Source organism: Diadema setosum, chromosome 7, assembly GCF_964275005.1.
Source record: "Diadema setosum chromosome 7, eeDiaSeto1, whole genome shotgun sequence".
NCBI classification, from domain to species: Eukaryota; Metazoa; Echinodermata; class Echinoidea; order Diadematoida; family Diadematidae; genus Diadema; species Diadema setosum.
This window is the reverse complement of record NC_092691.1, coordinates 5,552,024-5,570,025: the sequence shown is the minus strand read 5'-3', so window position 1 is coordinate 5,570,025 and position 18,002 is coordinate 5,552,024. Positions and strand designations below refer to the sequence as shown.

The following is an 18,002-nucleotide window of genomic DNA, read 5'->3' as shown; positions in this document are numbered from 1 at the left end:
GATTATATAAACATATTCAATTTACCCCCTAGTGGAATGGTGAATCGTACGAGACATGCATATCGCGCGCCACACGTCAGGTGTTCCCGGCACAAGAAGACACCGTGTCAAGCCTGCTAGCCTTCAATGCTAACAACTTCTACCCAGACACTACCTACCAGTTTACCCTGGACATCGCTAAGGTCTCCCGTACTGCCTCCGCCAGCATCATCATCAACACCAAGTCAGGAAACCCGCCGAAGGTATTAGCTCAGAGAAGAATGAGTTATCATGTAGAGCTAGTAGCCTTTTGCTTGTGTTTGGTTGGTTGAGTAGTTGGAATCTTTCACGCCGATCCCATTTTCCAGTGTAGAGGATAATTGTTCGATAGGGCGTTAGGATAGGAGGATTCGTTTAACTTCTAGGCGGAGAGGCGGTCACAGTATATTTTAGTAAATTATCATTTTGTTCACTCAGGTGCCTTCAAGCAAACTGAACGAAATCGGCCTTAACACAGTTTACTGCTTATTGCGAGTGGATTCTTCTTTTTTTTCACGAAGAAATTTTGTTTATATAAACATTCAGGTACAAATAAATGTCACATACAATACATAAAGACAAATGATCCGAATTCCGAATTTGACAGACAACTGCGAAACAACTAAATAATATGAATGCGATTCCAATTAATATTACATACAAAACCTTTAGTTTTCTCAGACATATATTCGTCTACTTTCTTTGCTTGCTTGAAAAATTGACAAAATTGGCTAAAATGTAACGATTTCTTTTTATTTCTTTAAGAAAATATGAAGTATTTTGCATACAAATAACCCACGTTGGTTGTAACATTTTAGATTTTCTGTCTAAACAAGTATAAAGGAACTTTTAGTAATCCGAGTTTTATTCTGTAACATAATTTCTTGTATTTGAGCAATAAACCTTTGGGTAGCATCACATTCCCTAAACAGATGTGCAATTCTGTGGAGCTCGAACAAAACGTGGATTCTTCCCTTTCCGCAGTTTCCACAAACCTTAAACCACCTCTCCTTGACAAGTCAATTCATTTTACGTTTCCCGACATATTGGATCATTTTCGGTTAAAAGTGAGAAGTCAAACATTTCAACAATTACGTGCTAAATCTTAGAAGATTCTTTTGTAATCATTTATCTACATTACTGACTCGAGGTTCCCTGAGGAGCATGTCGCTTGTTTTTGCCCCATTTTTCTCCCAAGCGTCGTTAAATTAGAGCTAAAATTAAAAGCTACTATTTATATGGGTGCTCATTTTCAAATCAGATGTTGGGATCATAGCAAAATTTTCGACCGAAAGTTTGAATTTGCCAATGTTCGTCTGGTCCTTATGAGCTTTGCGTGTTATGTCTATCGGGATTTCCGAGGCGCAGTGTAAAGCAATCAGTCTTGCATTCGTGGGGTCGCAGGTTCGATTCCCAGCACCGGCAGATTTTTCCATTTTATTTGTTTGCTTGGCTTTTACTTTTAACATTTCTAAGACTCTCAGGCCATTATTCAATCTCTTTGAATCAGCTAACCCGTCTCAGTGACGAGTTCAAGTCTCGTTATTGTGGTACTTAATGACTTCCACAGCTATATTAATTCATTTATACAGTACGGCTCATACAAAAGCGTAACCAAAAATGAACTTACCACTTCGACTTTACTACCCTTCAGCATACTTGGTGACTATATTAGTCGGTTGCCTTTACGTGTAGTTGCTATTTGTGAGAAAGCGGTAAGGCCGTGGCATACTGCCAGTGCAGTTCTCATCAGTTTTCTCCACCGCTTCATGACACAGGCTGTCACCCAACTCCTCCCGAAGAAGGTAGGCGTTAACCGGCCTCTCACCCTGCGGGCCATCATCACCCACACGTCTGCAATCACCGTAGACTGGTCAACGGATTCAGGTATAGTCAGAAGGGACTGGGAAAAGTATAGAGAGATCTAGCTAAGATCTTTTGTTCGGCGTACGAGATATGCGCACATACGGAATATATTTACATGACATTGTGTGTATGTGATTACGAACTACTAGTATTTATCTTCCCATATAGGGACCTACGTTATAGGCCTACATTTGCATCTTACTCAGAGATGAATAGCAACGACAATCGTCATTATGACGTATACCTCGTTTCACCAATTAAGACACACATAGAACCTATTCTATTCATTTTCAGACCTTGACAAACTTTTGATACCAATAAGGGTTCATGTATTTCTAATCTCATCTATGTCTATGTCTATCCCTTTCAAAAATTGATTGGATGGTGTAGGCCCTATGATATATGCGGAACCTTGTGAGAGGTAACAATTATAGATTTTTGTCAATTTCTTTGTAGCTTTAATCGAACAACTTGGCCTTCCTTCTTTTGTAAACTGAAATAGGCAGCAGGTCAAAATGAGGAAAGTTGTTAACATGGCATAAAATCTCCATTAGCCAGTCAACTGCACGCATTTTGCTCTGTTGTAATGGTAACAGCTATCACTGTCGCATCAACAAGTTATATGTCTGTAGACCTACCTGTGTGAAAAGGAAGCCATTATCGTTATAACATGCTTTGGCTAACATTTCGTCTGCATTGAAATGGGCACACAATATCTGCATAGACTCACTGCCAATATGCCTCTTATTGTGTATTTGCAGACAGTGGATACGTCGATGTTAGCAGTTTCAACCCGTCTATTATCCAATTCTCGACGGCGCTTCCGTTCAGCAGCCTTGTATATGTCTACATTCCAGCAGGTAACATTAATAGCTTCTAAGCCCGGCTGGCAAAACTCGTAAGTTCTTTACAGGACAGTCCTAGCCAACTACACCGACTGAAGTATGTTATTTTGAATAATATTTGACTGTAACAGAGGTCTATGGTATCGTAACAAATGTCACATGGCCATGTATTTTTTTTTTCATAGGACCTTCATAGCATTGTAGAAGCACAAGAAAAACGGGAGCGACTGTTGAAAGTATACTATTTAACTTTGGGAGCAGTGATTTTAAAAATGTCTCAATTTATCAAATTTGATGCATATTTGTAGGTCAGTTGTATCACAAAACATCCCAATTTCTCGATAAAACCGAAAATATAGGGAGAAATCAGGATTTTTCTCAATAAATCATAGCTGTAGACGGTTTATTCTAGAAACAGTCTCGTTATAGCAATTGTTCACATTTTGTATATTTAACAGAACTTAACATTGATTATCCTTATTGATTTTTTTTACAGTGGTTATTTCTATCCTTAAGTCACACTTTAGAACCATTAGAAACACTAAAGCTGGATTTTTATTTCATCTGCAAATGGTAAATAATGCCATTAAGTGGTATACGGATGGACGGAGGACGATGAATGGTGGACGTCATCATTCATACCAGGGAGGTGTTGTATACGCGTTTTGGCTCTGACTGTGAGCCAAGATGTGCCAATTTTGTCATACCAGGGAGGTGTTGTATACGCGTTTTGGCTCTGACTGTGAGCCAAGATGTGCCAATTTTGTCATAGGAGGTAAACGGTGATTAGGATAATACCTGTCCTGTCCTATGCTCAAAATGTTTGACCTTTCCTCTGCTCAAACTGTCAAATGTTTCACCTTTTTGTTTCTCATCGAAAGTACAATGTATACCCTGCTTTTGGATTTACTTGTGTTGATATCTCTTTCATTTCAATCACGTTGTACCTATGTTATGTATGTCCTATAGATTATGCTGAGGATGAAGAAATATAAACTTGAACTTAAACTTGAACTTGCTATGAACAAACTACAACGCCGATCAAACGTAGCCTACCCTTGTTCAGACAGGATTGTTATGTCTCGTGTTCTGGGCTAATGCCATAACTTTTAGGTACGCTGGACGAAGGCACATCCTACATGTTCCGACTGACAGTCACGGATGCTGACGGGCAGGAGGCCAGTGTTACTTACAGCACCACGACCTATTCGGGCGTTTCTCTCTGCTCCATGGCTCTCCAGGATGGGGCCAATAGCTACACCGCTCTTGACCAGGTCAGTGTGATTCGAGTCCGGTATATTATTATAATTCGTTGGATGGTAATCGATCGCCGATCCGACTTCAAAGGTTGTATCTCTCAGACTTTAAAGTTTAAAGGGGAAATCCAGTCCAAATATAAGTTGGTCTGATAAGAAAGAGTAAAACGGTATAATTTTGAATAGTAAATATGAATATGCAAATGGAAAAGTGAGCATGTCATCCCCTCACAACTTACCATATAGTTTGTACATAAAATTTTGAAATTTCAACTTTTCATTCATACGCAAAATTTACGCACAAGGCTCCAAATCCTCGTATATATAACGGATCACTATTCTGAAGTTATTCAACCAGGAATAACATAATGTTTCAGACTTAAATGACAGAAACATTGAATTTTCGTCATTTTTTTTTCTGCTTTGCAGAAATTAGCAAAATTTCAAAATGTCATAATTTCCTTCTATTTCATCCGATTTCAGTCAAATCTTTACCATTGAACTCGTTAGATTTGACTCTTTTTTTTTATCAGACTAACTTACATTTGGACTGGATTTCCATTTTAGGTGGGCAAATGGGGGGGGGGGGGAGGGGGCTGTGGTATAGTTTATGTGACTGTTGACTTTCAAAGTGAGGTCTCGAGTTCGAGTCCTGCTTAGTGCTTACTTCCTTTGACGAAATATTTTTACCCATGATGCCTTTCTCGATCCAGGTGTAAAAATGAGTACCTGGCAGTGCTAGATCAATAATAATGGTAGGTCTCTTTTCAAGAACAATACTGTAGGGTCCACAATAGATTGTGCCAAATGAAATATAAAAACGACTAACAATCCAATACTAGAACTATAATTATTCGAACTATAATATTGTATGGATTTTAAAACGTCAGTCACCAGCGCACTTTTTAAAATCGAAATAGATGTAGATGACGTGCTCCTTATTTCCCTATATAAACAAACTTGCTTATAAGTAAGCAGTGGCGGATCCAATAGAGAGAGCACCGGGTGCCCCCCCCCCTTATTTCTTTGTTAAAACAAAAGAAATAAAAAGAAAAGATTGAGGGCGTGCGCCCCCTTTAATTTCTGTAAAGGCGCCCCTTCTTTATGGAATTTCTGGATCCGCCCCTGTGTAGGTCATTATATTTCTCGTATCTTTTTTAACATAGCCCAGTGCTACTGTAAACAGACCTTTATTTTCTAAATCCTGTTTGTACAATAAGATAAAATTTCACCTAATTTGCACAATTGCGTTTTGTAAATTTGGTATTGTATAATTATGTTTTTGTGTCATTTTCATTAGAATATTAAAATAAATTGAAATTGAATTGAAAAAGTGAAATTGAATGCGTCCAGGTTTGTTATTTTGTTTTTATAGCTCGTCTTCGTGATAGAGAAGTGTGTAACCGACGAGGATGCCTACCCCCTCACCTACCAGATGTTCATACAGACGACGGCAGGCGGCAGCGTGCGCTACGTCGCTCAGACCGACGCCCAGTCCGAAGGCCGCATCTCCCTGGTCGGTCTCCAGTCCATTGACGGGACGGACTCAAACACCTTCGTCATTCGGGTGAGTTCGCCAGCGCCACACAATATACAAGTCATGAAATATCGTATGGAATTTCGTCAGTCTGTTTATTAGAGCTTTGCTTTTTGTTTCTAAATGTACATTGTGAACATAATAATTTACAAAATAAACACTGGTAGAAATAAAGAAACAAACGAATCACATGAACTGGTTCTGTAAAATACGAGTGCCAACCCTTAACTCCCCCTCCACCCCCCCCCCCCCATAGCCCTTTCTTGAGAACCGTGAGACTCATCACCCTACAGAGTAGACAAACAGAGCAGGCTTCGCTATAGACCTGAAAACTAAAAACAAAGACCAAAACATCTTAAGGGTTGTAAACACTTAACTACTGTGTTTTCGTCTATTGCAACCCCAGAAATGTATCAAACAATATCTAGTGAAGGGCAATGACATCAGTTATTGTTATTATTGTAATTATTATGCTTAAGGAAATGATGATTATGATTATATTATCATTATCATTATAATCATCATCATTATCATCTTCTTCTTCATCATCATCATCGTCATCATCATCAATATAATCCTCCTCATCATCACCATCATCATTATTATTATCGTAATCATCATCATCATCATTGTCATCATCATCGTCGTCGTCACTGTCATCGTCATCATTGCTTTCTGACGTGGACATACACGTATTTAGCTTGCCTGACTTGCGCTATATACCGCTGATAATTATGCTCTAATATAATTTCCCCCTGCCGACACAGGTGTGCACATCTTACGGCAGCTGCGCCAGGTTCACTCTGACGCTGACGGTCGAAGCCCTGACCACGTTCACCCAAGAAGAGTTTGATCAGAGCGTAACAAGTCTAGTTGAACCGGAGAAACTGAAAGGTAATCCATCACTTCGCATTCATATAAGGCTTCTAATGAGTAAATAGACGGAAAAATCCTGTACTAGTATTGTCGTACCTCCTCATCGGGGAGTAACTGTCATTTCATACATAACATTCTTGAAGTTCATTTCCCTGTGGCATTGGTTGTTAAGTGCTCGCCAAACCTCCTTCTCGGCCACAGGAAACTGGCTGTCGGCTCTGGTCAACCTCAACACCATTGCCCAGATCGATCTGTCCTCCAGTCGAAAGCGTCGAGCTGTGTCGGAGACATCGACCACGGCTGCCGAGCAGCTGTCGCTGTTGGAGAACGCGATCGCCGCCACAGTCCTGGACACGTCCAACGCCGTCACGCTGCTGGACCAGAGCAACGCCATAAATGTGGCCGAGCTGACACTGGCTGATATGGGTAAGACCTAGAAGATGATGAATAGAATAAATTTGTTGGGTATGAGTGTTTATACACCAATCTCTTAACAGTGTGGATAAAATGAGTCTAAGTCCATGAACACGCAAGTATATCAGATTTACATGGAATGAGCTCTTGTAATATTGGTTGTGTTAATAATGGTACAATGATCGAAATAGTTGCACACGTAGGAGTAGTACATTAGCAGTTATATAAGCAGAAAAAAAGCAAGATAATAGTATTTGTTATTAACATTAATATCAGGTGGCTTATATAACGCACCCAAAAAAGGAAGGAACAAACCAAAACGAACCACTTGATTAAAAAAATGGAAACGAAGAAAAACTGAAACGGGCAGCCAGACCCGAAATTTAAACAAAACCGAAGTTGTGTACAGCACTAGACAAAATATTTTACCTCGTCAACATTTCCTTTCCAAACTAAATCTTACAGACACTCTCTTGGACATCTTGACCACCTTGGTCGCTGTGTTTGCCGACGAAGAGCTGCCGGAATCAAGCTCCGAAATCGTTCTGACGAAGACAGCGGAGATCAGCAACGAGCTCGATCCGGAGCACAATGCTGACATGATCGATAAAATCACGTAAGTGTAGTTGTCGTCTCAATTTAAAGGAAGTACCGCAGACAAAATTGATCAATAGTGTGTATGTCATATGATAAGATATCCAAATGGTAAAACGTGTTAGGAAAAATGCAGCAGACCAATTTTATCAGTAAAGCGTTGCGTAATTCTGTGCCTCGCATCGCCTAAGTGAAAGCAATCAAAACCTGGAAACTAATTTCGAACATTCCTGTAAGCGATGTGCAGCGTTCACCATCATATCAAAATGTTCACTTGATTTGCATATTGAAGTCTGATGGTTTTTACTCGCAAAGCAATTTCGTGACGAGAAGTGCTTGTAATTTTGTTTTTAAATCTTAAAATAACTAGACGGAAAATAATATGAAGTGGAAGGAAATGCGAACTGCGCTTGGCTTGATCATACTAATAAGTCATTTAGAAGCCAGTATTTGCAATTAGAAGTTGATTGTTTCCTCATGTTGGTTCCGTGATGCGTTTCAGGGCGCTGACAAATACATTGGTCCAGGGTCAGCTAAGCGAGCTCACACTGGGAGCGAACCCGACGGAAACCAAGACCGACACGGTGACAACCCGCGCCTTTTACGTCATCCCCGACAGCAACCTCAAAACGACTTCTGGCAACGATTCCTTCGACGTCGACTTCGGTGACGAAATCGCCAGTCTGTAAGTATATGTAGTAATCCATACATACGGTGGCAGACATTTCGTCGTACAGTGAGCAATTTTTTCGTCTTTTGATCAGATGGCCAGTGATTCTTCTTGAAGATAGTATTGTGGTCAGTGATAATTAGGTCTACCTTGGTGCGTTTGAAGGTTGGGTTTTTACCTTTGCCACTTGCTTTGCCATGAAAGAAAATATAATTGTGATGTAAAGCGAGTATGATAAGTTGATAGCGTTTTTCTTATAGGTTTCTTTGAACTATGAGCACTGCAACTTGACAAAAAAAATGTTGTTCATTCTGGAAATGTTAAATCAAACATGTATGTAGATGATTTATGAGCCTTTATCCGACCTAGCAGGTTTTTTAGATTATTTTCAGTTTCCCGGGAAGAGCATAACCCAGCACGCATATTTTGTAGGATGGCTTGTCTGCAAGTTGTCTTTTATGTGTATACGTGTGTACGTGTGTGTGTACCATACAATTTAAAATGCAATGTAATCTGCCTCAGTTTTGGCGCCAACTGGGCCTGCGGATCGACCACCTGCACGGGAGTCCAAATCCAGTTCACCCAATACAAGGACGATGTTGACCACTACTCCGTGACCGCCGAAGACCAAGCCAACCGCGCCGCCGCCATTTTGGAGATTAACCTGTACAACCCCGACACACGTAGGTTTACCTCTATTCTCAGTTGTTAAAGTACTGATCTTATTGTTGGAATGCTATTCTCTTATAGTCCTGAAGTGTATATGGTCTGTTATGCTATGAAAATTAGTGCAGTAGAGTACCTTTGGTGAGACCCTGTCTGAGATATAATTTTTCTACCCTATCGGGATGTGACGCCAAACATTTGTGAATAAAAGCAACAGAATTTAAAAGAGCGAAGCAAGCGTTCACTAGCTAATCCCTAGTTAGGCCTACGCTAAGCATTGTTATATCATCAATTATATGTTATGTCAACTCGCGTTGAAGCGTAAAATACGTTTGTTACGATCCATTCGTTTATGGTTGTTGTTGTTGTTTTTTTTCTCTCTCTCTCTCTCTTCTGGCAGTGTCGGAGCTAAACGTGACCGGACTCTCCAGCCCTGTAAGCATCAATATGACAGCTACAATTCTACAGAGTGACAAGGTCTATGACTGTGTGTATTGGGACACCGACTCTTCCTCATGGAGCATGGATGGAGTAATTACAGTGTACCATTCGGCCACCCTGTCGGAATGCCTCACCAGTCATCTCACAGCCTTTACGTTGATGGCGAATGACGCACCCCTGACCACTGGCCCGCCCTCTACCGTTGACCTAAGTTCTGATGGTAAAGCCTCTACTAGTAATTGCCTCATCTCCGCAATTTCATCTAGGCTGTGCACCGATAAATATCCCAGATGTTATGACGAATGTATAGGGTATAACTTTTATTGTTTACAAAACAGTAACCTCTCGTGAATGCCGCCAATGACGCCACGCTTTTAATTTCTCTGCAAATCTCAAGAACATTCTTGAAAACAGAGTAGACATCAACTGGGACATTTTGAAGACATTCACATAGATCTATTTTGATCTTAATATCCCTGTCTCAGTGGGCTCTATCACTGCGCTGTTGTTGTCGTCAATAAGCGTCCATTAAATTCTGTTTCGATTATCGAACTAAGGGAACTTATATTTGTACTAGCTAATATCACAACTGTTGTTCGAATTATCGTCTCTAAAGAGTACTCGTAAAATCTGTGCCAACTTGGAATATCATGTATAGGCTCCTACAGTTTGTGAAATGAATAGAAACCTCATTTGACTGATATCATTCTTTACTTTTTTTTTTTACCCAGTCACTCCCGTTTCGGGAAGCACGGGTGAGCAGGGAACAACGCTTGGCGCTGGACGTAAGTTCTATAAACAGCTTTCTCAAGTTGTATCAAGAATTTGTACGAATGATGCTTAGTATCTACAAAATTATGAAATATAATGTATTCTTGGCATTAAAGGTCATGGAAAGCAATTGTTACAGTGTCAGTATTGTGTTTGCAATCGAATTCACGCTTATTTACACGTCGAGTTTCATGCTGTCATTTCTTGTCAGAATTTTAATTAGTTCACTTTGGAGGACTATGATTATTTTACCTAAGCGTTCTGTCACCTCATATTTGTTTTCTACCTTTTCGATGCAGGTTTAACTAATTGTCTAACCTTTTAAACCTGTAATGCATGTAGACGTTGATTCTAATGATATGATCGAAATACACCGTGATTCTATTGTAAGCGAGTTTTGTTTTACGTTATAACTAGAAAAATTTGCGTGATATCCTACGATATGAGGAGTGAAGAGATTTGTAGTACATGCCAATGAGGAGATTAGTGCACTGCAAAGCGAATATAAAGAAAATCATGACAAGCTTGGTGAGGTACAACGCATAATGTTGATTCATTCTCATTCGTGTTAAAGATTAAGAACTCTATGTCATCAGATACTGTTTTCATGTTATCATTTCTTGTACTGCTGACACGTTCATGTATGATGACGCCAGACCTATGTTAAACAATGACAAGCAAAGAGAGAGAGAGAGAGAGAGAGAGAGAAAGAAGAAAGAAAAAAGGTCTCCAGCGCAAACATGACAATCTCTTGATTTCCCAAAACGAAGAAAATTAGGGTTATGACAATTCTTGTCAGTTAAATCTAATGAAAAATTATATAAAAGAAGGCCCGCGTATTATACCTTTGTCTTTTGACATCAATCATGTTCCCTAACCGTTTCTCTGCTGTGTGGATGTGTTTTCCAGCTCCTAACGGCGGTGGTCTCTCCACGACGGTGATAATCGTCATCGCCGTGGTCTTGTCGCTCGTCGTCCTTCTGGTTGTCGTGGCCGTTGTGGCATTACTGGTGATCAAGGGCAAGAATGCTTCCAAGGTCGGTGCTCGAGCCGACGAAGCACCAGCACCGAGGGAACTGAACGGAGCGACACAGGTAAGCCCAGGGGAAATATCCGGTGTCTTCAAACTCGATGACATCATAGTTAGGAGAAATGAAACAGAAATAACTTATGTGCTATGACAGAATTTTATTAAATAATGTGACACTCCGTTAGTCGGAAAGCAAAAGATGACAGGTTTGAATCCTACTGGTCCCTTTTGTGCGACATGTCCGTTAAAGAATGTCGGTTAGCAGATGCAATCTTAGAAATGCAGAGGATATAGCATTTGAGAAAACTCTATATCATAACACGTCTCCTCCCCTCTGCATTCATAATCTCTCTCAAAAATGACATTCTCAAGTAACAACAAATGACAAACAACCAGCAGTCTTTTGATAATGTCTTCGTGAGCATGATTTCAGCTAGAGTAGGCCTATATGCCAAAACCCTCTATGTGCTTGGAGTGCCAATTTTGCTCAGAAGACCACAATGCCATAACTTTTTGCACACAGTCCAAAGCCCCTGGTACAGAAGGAGTTAAATCTATAAAATCGCACTCCTCAGTTGAATTCGTTGGCCTGAGGTGTAAATGTCAATTAGGTCGCCTTGTCAAATAGAGCTCAAATCAGCAAACATTTCCTTTTTTTTAAATCCCTCTCATTATAGTATTATGTATGATTATGACGTCATTCATACTTCGGTGGTGTATTATCTTCGTGTTTGCATGAATTTTAGTGGACGGGGTACCCTTGTGCTGTGAGCTAATAAGTTCATGACTCTATTCGTATTCAGAATCATATTTTAAGACGTTTGTAGAATCGGATCTGAGTTGGAATATCGCGTTTACAGTGAACTGCTGGAAGCTGTATTAAAAAACAAACAAACAAACAAACAAACAAAACAATGAAATTGATAATGTACTACTGACTGTTTTCATATGCATCTGTGCATGTGCACATTGCATGTGTAAAATACACAGAATGATTGTGAAAGTACTATGATTTTGTCTGTTTTGAAGTTGATTATGTGTTGTTTCTGCTGATTGTGAAATCATCGTGCGTCTCAAACTAAGTGTTGCATCTTTGTTTACTTCTACTACTAAAGTCATTGCATTGACTGAATTGCACTGCAGTAGGTAGGTGCACCATGTGTGGAACCAACTCTCATATTTTCCTTTCTTTTTCTTTTTTATGATTTCGATTGCCTTGCATGTCTTGTACATATTACCTTCACGTATGGTTGCATTATATTCGACAACCACAGAACGGTCTGAACGACGTGTAATTATGTTTTTATAACACAATTGCATGTTCAATAATGTTCCGGTGTATGTTACTGTGTTTTTACCTTCCATCATAGTAGGCCTATGTACGTAATACTACCTGTGCATGCTTACAAATAGCGGTTTGAATCCGATGTGAGTCGCATTTTACTTGCGTCCCATAGAAAACAAACCAAAAATTTGCATCCACCCATTGGCTCTTGCGTTGTCTTCTGATATGCCTGCGAGAATAGACTCTGTGAGTGCGTGTGCGTGTGTGCGTTTGTGTGTGTGTGTGTGGGTGGGTGTGTGTGTGTGTGTGTGTGTGTGTATGCTTGTGTGAATTATTTTGTGTATGTGTGTGGCCTTTCAATATTACTTTTGCATAGCACTACTTTCCATATCATACCCATATGCGTGCAATATGTCAGAATAGAATAGAATAGAATTGACATTCGCAACGTACTCCTTGAAACCAGTGATTGAGTCTCTCATATCACAGGTTTGTTATACATATCAGGGTTTTGAACAAAAATACAAAGAAATTTTAACTGCAAGGTAAAAAAAAAAGAAAGCTTCGTTATAATGGATATCTGTTGTGTCAGTGCTCTTTATAATAGAACCCTCTGTTTAAACGAGTAGAATTCACTTTGGAAGACATAGGGGGTGTTGCAAGAAAGTCGAGTTGCGATTAATTGCAAATATCTATTGCAACTTTGCAATAGATAGATCTATTGCAACTTGCAATTAATTGCAAGTTGCTGTTGCAAGAAAGGAGCTTGCAATTAATTGCAAGATGCAATTAATTGCAAGCTCCCTTGCTGTATTTTGTATTTATAAAAGCGACTGGCAAGACAAGCCTAGCCAATTTGCCCATTTTTCAATGCATTTTGCATGCATGAGAGATACTCCATATTATACCTCAATGTGTTGTGTCTCTCCTGTGGTGGAGGGTTGCTGTGCGATCGTTGGGGATTCGAAACAGAGTAAGTTACAAAAATTGTCGATTTTGATCCCATTATTTACTCATTGTGTCTTGTATTTAAAAGAGCTAGTTCTTTAGACTTACTTCTTATAAGAATTTTCTTGAAAAATGGGAAAATGTGTTTCCTATAACTGACAGAGTTGTGGCCGTCTCGACCACTCATTGGGCACACAGTACATCAATCATAGTCCCACACATAGCTTTTTGTGTTAGCATTTTTTCTTGCATTGGCAAGCTCCTTTTATTTTCTTTTCTTTTTTTTTCTGCTGCCAGAGGCAGGGCTCTTATGTCTATAGGCTAGCTTAAAAAAAAAGTCAATGTCAACTAGACTTTCTGAAAGTACTCTAGACGCTATTCATTATCGATTCATTATCCAAATCCGCTACTTTCAAGCAGGATAAGAAGCTATCGGTAGAGACCTATCTATGCTGGTGAGTGCTATGGCGATGAATAGGTGCTAGGCTTACGCTACGCCTTACACAATGTAGGCACCCTACGTAGCCTACAGTCTAGTCTATACTCTAGTCTAGCAGAACCATCTAGATTTTACATAGCCCTAGGCCTACCCCCTTGGCCTCATTCCCCTCCTGTACATGTGGGCTAGTTATTTTGCAGTGATACTGTCCATGTGACGCGAAAGCTTGCTGAATTTTTTAATTGATGTGTAAATTTATTTTTGATAGGCCTAATCACTCGATTAGACTCTGTGGTCTAGGCCTGTGTTAGGCCTACATTAGTATATAAAATAGTCTATAGGCCTATTTGTAATTTGGGCTAGTTTCTAGACCTAGCTAGGGGTTTACATCTAGGTAGGGCCTAGAGGTTCTAGGCCTAGTAGAAGTTCTACTTTTGCAGGTCTTAAAAGAAAGTTAAGAGTTGGCCCAAGGGTACGTGCTCCACGATTTCACTATTTTAACGTTAGTCCAACGGTTAGAACTAATCAACCGTATCAACTGTATCAGTGACCCCTACACAGACGTGTCGTTATTGATATTGGTGTGAGCCTACAGCGCCCCGGGGTCAGTCTAAAACCTTCTTTTAGCAGGGAGGTGGAATCAAAGAGGTTGGAGAACCTCTTTGGGTGGAATAGACCTTGCTTTTTTAGGTTGTTCTGTTCTGGAATTTGGACGGATCAATTGAAATCTTGCAATTTAGTGTTGACTAGCTGGATCAATAAAAAGCTAGGATTTAAAACGAACAAGGGCCAAGTGCATCCCAGGGTCCCAGTCGCTGTACTTCGCACTGCATCTGGTTGGGCTACTGTTTGGGGGGAGGGGGGGGGGGGAGAGAAATTGAACCATTTCTATAGCAAGTACCTACAAGTAATCAGAGTTGCAATGATAGTACTGTAGTGTAGTGTATCAAACAGTGCCAGTAAAACTTTAAGTTTTGTAATACAGTGTGTAAATATAGGTCTATAGTCACCAAGGCTGACATTTCAGACAAGAAGCATACGGATAAGATGAGCAAACTGACTGTAGCATATCCAAGCAGAAATATTTACATGTGTCAGTGCTTTTGTTGAAAACAAGTGCCAGTGGCTGAAGGGGTACACTTATGAAAGCTACCCAGGCCTGGAATTCAAGTGATTTACTTGATGGAGTCATAACTATGAGTACAACAATTCTTTATGCTCTTTTTGTTTGTGGAAAGAACAAATAGGCCTTGTTAGAATGCATTTAAACAAATGGTATTTATGGACACTTACCAATTAGATACCAGAATTTGCATAGTACCATACTCTAATACAAGGTGTGTGCCACCCTATAGTGTAGTTGTATGTAACCCCATAGGCCTACCCAAGCACCACGTCACAGTGACCTCCGGATTTGGGAGATGAGGAAACATAGTTGAGAGTGCTTGCAATAGGCAGGACACATGAGAGCCTAATGGATGTGTGATTTGCAATGTACATTGTATAATATATACGGTACAGCACTAAAAATATTGTACATTTCTGCATATGAATATGAGTGGGGGTGATGGATTGATGGGCAGTCAACAGTCAACCGTGCCTAAGTCGATTTGATTTGGACTAAAGAAATAGATTCTGCTTCAAGAAATTTTGGCTTATGAAGATTAAAATTAATAGAATATAAAGAGAAGAGGATGTGAAAAGACTGCAGACGCTGGTGATTATTTGACTTTAATATGCAAGGTGAATGACTGTATAGAGGGTTAATTTGTTACAGAGGGGAGGATATGAAAGCAGTTCAAAGAGTGTTCCAACATTATTGTAATATCAAGAAAAAAGTGCCTGCTTCTAAACATCAATGTCCATTTTGTTCCTACACTGTTTGGTTGTAATTTTGCAAATTCTCATTGCTCTTTTGTACTTCTGCACAATGAGACAATTTTATCTGTTCTATCAGCAGGGAAAGGAAGAAAAAGAGGAGAAAAACCATGTTTCTTCAAGACCGAGACTCACACCAGCATGAGAATTCCAGCCAGTGCACACAGACAGTAAGTGAACATTGTACATTGTACGATAATTTCCAGTTAAGAGAGAGAATGAAATGTGTAGAACCTCTCAGCTTGAAATGTGAATATATTGATTTGTTGGAATCTGTCATTATTGTTTTAGGATAAATTCTGATGTGATGTCTCATTTGAGGATACTTGTACAATGACTTCATCCTACTGAACAAGAAAATGTACAGCATGGCATAGTAATGAGTAAAGAAGACTTCGCAGCAGTTCATACAAAATTATAAGAAAAAATGATGCATTGAAATTTACATAACACAAAGTTACCCATAATGAAAGGAATGTTTTGTACAGCAATGGCTTATATTATGTTTAATAAAGAGTTAAGACATTCAAATCTCTTTATCAAGCCCCCTGAAAACTGAAAATGCTCTACATATCCTGACAGTAGTATTCAGGCCTTCATGATTCAGGTACATTGTATTATTTTGGCGCATGAAGTTGCATGTAATACGAATTCTTCAGTATATTACTGATTGTTTGAAATTTCCCTCATTTTCAAATTAAAATGTTGGTACCATCATACCTTTACACAAAACGCCTTTTGGATGTCCACAAATTGACTTTGTGAGTGCAATGTTTCCATTTTTATTTCCCATTTCTTATGTCTTCAATATTTCTTGTATCATGTATAGGTATAACTTCTGTGAATCAAGGGGAATGGCAGCTGAGGGCAGACAGGCCAAACTTGATGTCAAGAGACGGTATACACTGCAAAGGATGAGCAGCTCGCTGTCAACAATGAGGAAAAGTGTGAACAAAACAAGGCAGTGATTTTTTAAACACATTTCATCAGGCTGAGGTCATCACTCTTAGAAAACAAGGGACACACGAAGCAAGCAGTGTTTCAGAGCTGCAACAAGTGCATGGGTAGTAATAATCTCGGCTGCATCACATGCATCCAAGTGTGCTAGCTACAATAATAGCACGTTGTGCTTTTCAAAGATATTGAAGAGTCCTTCGGATATTTTGCCCCTGTCACTTATTCTGTGTGAGTCATTTATTCTGCAGTATTAGCACTGATAATTGGATAATCAACCTTTTACTGAACCAGTGTTCAAGAAGTTACGTGTAACATCCAAAACCCTCCACGTAGAGATTGGCAGAAAACATATTGCAGAGCCCTGTTTTGTTCTTTTTCATGGGAAGAAATGTTCAGTCCATGATGTGAGTATGTATATAATGCAGGGAGGTGACTCACCTCCCTGGTATATGTATATATGTACACTGTAAAGCACCACAGTTTGAGTTTCTAGAGAGCTGTAGGACAATTATAACTTAAATATACAAGAGTAATCTGGCCATGAACATCATGTCTATGGACATGTTTTATTATATTTTTTTTCCTTACCCTGGTCCATTATACACCGTAAATACAGCTACTACTGTATTCATAATCTCCAAGGTAACAGTTCACTGGTCCTTGTTTTGTTATTCATACCACAAAATATGGTTTGTTACTCTGAAGGCTTGTAAGTCTCAGCCATATTCCATTTCAGGCTATCAAACCTTTAGAATAAGGAACATTCAAAATAACAAACAGTTGTATTAAAGGACATCATCGAACTCAAAACTGCCAAGGTATATTGTGAGACATTTCATGTTTCTTGGTGGTAAAAAAAAAGTTCTTTAATAAGTACTGGTTGAAATTATGATGATCTTGATCTTGTTTACAGTTGTGTAGCACCACCTGGGGGCAGATGAACCTGTGCTGTGGCAAGATGGCACTGAATTTGATTTCTCAGCAATTGAACCACTTATTTGTATTGCATTCATGGGTCCTGGGATAGTTCCCACTAGAAGGCTAGAAGGTAGTTACGAGATATGTAGTAAACCATATTTTCCAACAAGCTGTATCTGTTTCACACTAGCACAAAAGATCAGTAGATACTGCTATGGGCCAATTTGCAGATTACAGTACTAATCAGTTGTACAAAGTTACATGTACAGTATACAGTGAACACAATGGTGGATCTTTTTTGGTTAATATGTCATTTCCCAATTGACATCGTGATATTGTAGCATAATTGAACACATTTCTAGGGCATTTGCATACATTTTTGGGCAAAAAATTAACGGTTCTGCATGTCAGAAGTATTTTTCGCTGTAACATTTGGTTACCTTAAACTTAATAAAGACATGTTTGTATGAGTAGATCACAGCACAAGTATACATTTTTTTTTTTTAAGTTTCCTGTACTATGTATAAAATGTTGTATTTTGTAATTGTATGATTTTTAACTTCACGGACTCACAGAAGAACAGCCATTGGCTG

General features: G+C 39.3%; 1 protein-coding gene across 1 annotated transcript in view; it reads left to right on the top strand.

The window, feature by feature from the left end:
* Nucleotides 1-12,279, top strand: part of LOC140230618 (uncharacterized) — a 33,063-nt gene extending 20,784 nt beyond the window's left edge. Inside the window, exons 14-27 of the mRNA XM_072310759.1 lie at nt 33-242; nt 1,797-1,905; nt 2,646-2,744; nt 3,843-4,003; nt 5,361-5,552; nt 6,290-6,416; nt 6,600-6,824; nt 7,278-7,428; nt 7,909-8,091; nt 8,599-8,759; nt 9,143-9,403; nt 9,915-9,968; nt 10,864-11,048; nt 12,259-12,279. Coding sequence (XP_072166860.1) covers nt 33-242; nt 1,797-1,905; nt 2,646-2,744; nt 3,843-4,003; nt 5,361-5,552; nt 6,290-6,416; nt 6,600-6,824; nt 7,278-7,428; nt 7,909-8,091; nt 8,599-8,759; nt 9,143-9,403; nt 9,915-9,968; nt 10,864-11,048; nt 12,259-12,279 — 2,139 coding nt within the window. The remainder of the gene's footprint in view (nt 1-32; nt 243-1,796; nt 1,906-2,645; nt 2,745-3,842; nt 4,004-5,360; nt 5,553-6,289; nt 6,417-6,599; nt 6,825-7,277; nt 7,429-7,908; nt 8,092-8,598; nt 8,760-9,142; nt 9,404-9,914; nt 9,969-10,863; nt 11,049-12,258) is intronic.
* Nucleotides 12,280-18,002: the final 5,723 nt, after the last annotated feature.